Source organism: Galendromus occidentalis, unplaced genomic scaffold (assembly GCF_000255335.2).
Source record: "Galendromus occidentalis unplaced genomic scaffold, Mocc_1.1 scf7180000077529, whole genome shotgun sequence".
In the NCBI taxonomy this organism is placed as follows: Eukaryota; Metazoa; Arthropoda; class Arachnida; order Mesostigmata; family Phytoseiidae; genus Galendromus; species Galendromus occidentalis.
This window is the reverse complement of record NW_003805517.1, coordinates 574,986-580,346: the sequence shown is the minus strand read 5'-3', so window position 1 is coordinate 580,346 and position 5,361 is coordinate 574,986. Positions and strand designations below refer to the sequence as shown.

Below are 5,361 nucleotides of genomic sequence, written 5' to 3'. Positions count from 1 at the left end.
GTATGGGGAACACATAAAGGAAGAAAATCAAAGCGTACTCTCATTGCGGAGAAGTGTGCCGTCCGTGTGTGACTGTCTGAAAGAGAAAAGGATCCAGAGAACGTAAACAGTGAAGGATTAATTCAATAATTCGGTGGAAGCCGACGCAGAGGCGTCGAGCTTCTCGCCCTCTCCCATTCTTCCAAGCTCCATATTTCGATGCAGCCGGGAACACCATATGTCCGATTGGAGACAATGGAACGAGGGAATTGATCGTGTCAAAGACAATTTCATCGTCTGGAATCTTGCGGGAACACGCTCAACGGACAGCCACGTGCTCCTCTCGGCTGTTTGATTCGGGATCCCACGTGAAGACGTCGGACCTCATGGAAAGTCGAGCACCGATGGCTCCGCCTTCACAAGTGAGGAAGGGCCCCGCTTGAGGCGGGAACACAAAACCAATGCTTCTCTCGGATCACAGCGACAAACGTCTCCCTTGAGGAAGTCCATGACTGACAGACTCGGGGACCGACTGACAGACTGACATATCCCTTGACTGACACGCGCTCTGAGTAGTTGTGTATTGTTTGTGTTTTTACACAGGTCCCCCAAGAGGATTATGCTCACATGACACCGATGTCTAAGCGCCTCGGAACTCGCGCGTCATAAGGGTCGATAAGTGTTCCCACGGATTACAGTTCTCCTCTACGTGAGTTCTTCGATTTCCCTGGCGCCGGGTGACACCCGAAATGTGGACTCAAGTTTTTCTCCTCGCTCTGGGACTGGAAGGTGGGTATCCGAGCCTGTATGTTGAGCCTCTCCACTTTTATGACTCATGCGTGAGCTCGATTTATGCGTGACTCCCATGAGAACGGTATCGATGGCTTGTCTGATCGACGGGGAATCGATCGTGACGGTTGCTATCCAGGCTCGATTTTAAGGCTTGAGAAGGATCGTTTCCGGGAATAGGCGTCCGGTAGTCGTGAGATATAATCAGTAACTGAGATCGCCCCTGAGCGAATTTCCTTGGACCCACTCATGTTCTAATGAGCACCGATCATCGCTGGATAGCTCGGCGAGCCCTCTGATCGCTGAGACTCACCATAGCCGATTGTTTCCGTCCGAAAACTCGTTGGAAGTACGTTCGCCGGAGCTCATCTCGGGAGGGGAAAATGACGTGAAATTCATCCACAACGCCGCAGAGGATCGTCTGGGTTCGTACTGTGACTCAGATAGACCCTTTTCCGAGTGAGGATGCCTCGAGTTCGATGTTTGGATCCTCATTCCGTCTCTGAAGGAGTATCTCCCTCCAAGCCGTCATTGAAGCCATCTCAGGAATTAAAATCAGAAACATGAGCCAAGAGCCACCGCATAATGTCCATCCAGAAGGGAGGCGGCTTGGGTCTCGCTGGCCTAGATCGCGTATTGGAGTTCCGCGGGGATGATGAGGGAGATTTTCCCTGCGAAGAAGACGGAAGCATGTCTCGAGGGGACCCTCGAGTGTCGACTAGAGCTCGAAAGTTCAGGCATTCTGCCATGAACGCCTATGGCCGCCTTTTTCGAAGCTATTCGATCGAAGATATATATTGAAGTTTTTCCGCGCTCGGAGTGCCTTTTTGAGCCACTGAGACACTGAATTCCGGGAATTCCGGGGAAAATCAGGGTCTACGAACGGATTCGTCGATGAATAGAATCGGCGAACCCATGCTCCAGGAACACATCTTGCTCCCGAAAGAATCCGATGGTCCGCCTAGACGTCGAATTCTCCTTTGATGATGTAAAATGCTACCTATCAGACCGGCCTACCCTATTTCTCCGTGGTGGCAGGACGTTTTGGCCGGTACATAAAAGTCGATCTTGTTCTGGTTTTGACAATGCCGAATAGATTTCATTGTTTTTCCGCCTGCCATTTTCGGCATTTCTTAGTGCCTGAACCTCCGAGGTCCAAGCGTCACTATACTATGTGTACGCGATGGCGAACGTAACGGAATGGAACTTTCGGCGTTCAGCGTCCCGATCTCTGCGAATTTCCGCTAGAGGCTGCGAATGATTCTGAAATGACTCTATGGCCCGGAATGTCGAGACGAATTCCCATGCCAAGCCACATAGACTCAGAGAATTCGGGGACAGCTTCTTCTGCATCGAAAAACCTTCGACTTCTAATCACGGAAGGCTATCAAGAAGGAGATATCGCAGACGAGTATAATAATTGTTTGCGTAAGAGAGGTTTGCCCTGCATTCCCAGAACTCAGGCTATCCGCGATGAGGACGAATTTGATCAAAATCTCGAGATTAATCGTGGATCGTGGACAGATTCGTTTTCTTTCCCCACTGAGCAGGGAGGTCTCAAGAGGTTGCGAATTTTCAGTGCAGCCGATTTCCATAGGGGCATAGAAAACGAGCAGTGCAGCCTGAGTCAGACCCATTCACGTCTCGACTCTATCGAGTGGCTTCTTAATCACAGAGGAAGTAGACGAATGAGAGGGATCTGTGAACTCTGGATGCGATTTTCCTCTCGTTCCACTGCGGGCTCCCCAACGATTCTCATTCCGATACCGCGATCCAGATGCGCGTGTAGCGACGAGACAAGTTGCGTTCGGAACGAGCTCGAGCGCTCATCGTAATCCTTGACACTGTAGAGCTCTCCGTGGAAAGCAGTAGAAGTCACGGCAAAATGTGGTGTCCATCGTCCCGTCCAAGCAGCTCCCGTCCGGAAATGCCGACGCAGCACACTTCCTTGGGAAGCGTGCGGAACCGAGGGGGTTGCGTGTGACCGACTCGCCGGTAGTTGTCACAATTGACGGGGTCTGTTGACCCGTTCGGATCACGTCTCCTTAACTAAGTTTCCCCCGACACACTTGTGCCATGACGGACATCCAAAACGTTCGCGGTCTCCAACGAAAGCGGAAACGAGTCGCTGCGAACGCATCGGTGACACGGTCTTCTCTTCCTTTGCAGCCTGTCTGGCGAATTGGAACGATTGGTGGACCTACGAAGGGATCTCAGGTTGGTATTTCGTCTTCGCATGGCGACATCGAGAGCGAAACACTTTCCGCCGCACGATCCACTCCGAGAAACTTCGCGGTCGGCAGAAGCAGATAAGCTAATAAGATGAGGAAGTAAGCAGACTCTTCCGTCGTAGGTCCTGATTTTTGGGGTCGTCTGAACCCAGGACTCTGGGGTCTGTGCAGCACTGGGAGGCGCCAGTCCCCGATAAACATCGAACCACAGAATCTTCTATTCGATCCACATCTCCAGGCCTTACAAGTCGGCAAGCATCGCGTCGGGGGTGTCCTCCATAACACCGGTCAGGGAGTCGTTTTCCGACTCAACATCGAGGAAGCGAACGATTTCAACGAGCAGCTTCTCACGCCAAGCAGTCTCAATAAACAGGAACGAGTGAACATCAGCGGGGGGCCACTCTCCTACTCGTACCGCGCCTACGAGGTCCAACTGCATTTCGGTCGGAACGACAGATCCGGCTCTGAGCATCTCCTTGCCGGATTCGCGTTCCCTGCGGAGGTTCGTTGGCACCACGAATCGGAATCCTCCGCTGCAGAATTTAAGAAAAAAACGATTCCATCGACTTTAGCCTGATCTTTTCTTCGCAGGTACAAATCTATGGATACAACAGCGAGCTTTACGCGAACGCATCCCAGGCACGCAGCCGTGCCCACGGGATCGCGGTGGTGTCTGCCTTCGTCAAAGTGACACCTCCGAAAAGTTCTGAGAGCGGTAGAAGCACTCGTGATAAAATGACAAAGCCAAACCTCGAGCTCAAAATGCTCACTGATCAACTCCAGCATATCATCTACAAGGGCGACAGCGTCACCTTGAAATCCCTGTCGATCCAGGAGCTGTTGCCCTCGACTTCGGCTCTAATGACCTACGAAGGCTCGCTAACTTCTCCCGGCTGCGAAGAAACCGCGACGTGGATCATTCTCAACAGACCGCTATACGTGTCTCCTCAACAGGTAATTGTGGCGAGAAGCTTCAGTGATCCCGCGGAGACTCTCGACGGAAAAATTATTCTCCCGATAATTCTGATTCTGCCGATGTGAGAAGTTCTCGCGCAGCGTCCATTCAGACTGCCGCGGCGGGATTGTCCCGCCGCCCAACTTCTACGGGTCGGAACATGCGTCTTCAATGGTCTAGGTATCGAAAAAGTCTCACGCTAAATTTTTCCTCAATCAAACTACAGCTGACGTCTATGCGAAAGCTGAAACAAGGAGAATCTATATCTCCGATGGCTCCCCTCGGTAATAACTTCAGACCCCCGCAACCCCTCCATCAGAGGGTTGTCCGCACGAATATCGATCTCTATCCCATCGACGGGCGACCCGAGACCGAAGACGACGCTGACGGTAGCACCGGCCAGCAGTGTCCCTCGATGCAGGCGAAGAAGTTCTACCAAGGTGAGTCGCAAGTCGAAAATCGCTTCGCCGACGCTATTTGGCAGTTGGCGAAAGCGTTCTAGGATGTTCCGGTAGCTCGATTCGAGAGGGATTCTGAAACGGAACCGAAATAGTTTAGTTTTATGCATTGAGCGCTCTCGACGGAGATTCTCGCTGGATATGTCCGCCGGGAATCCCAGCCCTCGATGTCTCCATCTCAATGAGCAACGGCTGCCAATTCGACGGAATTAGGTGTTTTCTGGGAATTGACTTTCGAATTCGAGCACGTGTTCTGAGTCCTAACGACCGATTGTAGGTAGTCCGCATGAGTCACATTCGAGCGGTCGCATCAGGCGAAAACCCTGAGGGAGGTAAATAGCATCAAAATGACCGGGGTCATGAAGGTATTGACGCTCAAACTGACTTGGTCTCATTGCCTCATTGCAGTGTCGCCAGAACATCTAGCCGTGAGTTCGAATTTCCTGAACAGCCGGTGAAGGTGGTGTGTGGATCCCTTAGAAGAATACCTGGAGGGAGTAAAAGTCACCATATCCGCGTTATTCGAGCATAAATGTTGATGCTCATCTGAAGAATCTGTGAACGAAACTAATGTTCTTCGGTGGAGTCAGGTCTCTCCGAAGTTAGCTCTAGAAGAGCAAAGTACGCGCTAGCAATCCAAGGATAGGGGGGGTTGACGTTCGTGATTTGTTCGGTATTATTAGATGTGACAAGTGAACATGACGGAACGATTCATCGAGAGAAGGCAATATCTAGAAGGAGTGGAATAAAGTTATATTTTTACCTAAAGAGTGTTCCTCTTTGCGGACAGTTCAGGAAATATCTGAATAGTCAATATTTGCAGAGCTAACAGTAAACTAACAGAACCTCCTTCTCGAGGATGCCTCGAAGGGTTCAGTATCGAGAGGACGCTCGACGAATTCAATGCGATATTCGTTTATTTAGTTGTACACAGACGGCTATCGGAGTG

General features: G+C 51.1%; 1 protein-coding gene across 1 annotated transcript; it reads left to right on the top strand.

Annotated features, from left to right (window-relative positions):
- The first annotated feature begins 559 nt into the window (after positions 1 to 559).
- On the top strand, positions 560 to 5,154 carry LOC100905992 (carbonic anhydrase-related protein 10). Its single transcript, XM_029112818.1, has 6 exons — positions 560 to 768; positions 2,938 to 2,985; positions 3,122 to 3,501; positions 3,591 to 3,953; positions 4,181 to 4,394; positions 4,821 to 5,154. The coding sequence occupies exons 1-6, from the start codon at positions 729 to 731 to the stop codon at positions 4,868 to 4,870; spliced, it is 1,095 nt and encodes a 364-aa protein (XP_028968651.1). The 5' UTR covers positions 560 to 728; the 3' UTR covers positions 4,871 to 5,154.
- The last annotated feature ends 207 nt before the right edge of the window (positions 5,155 to 5,361 follow it).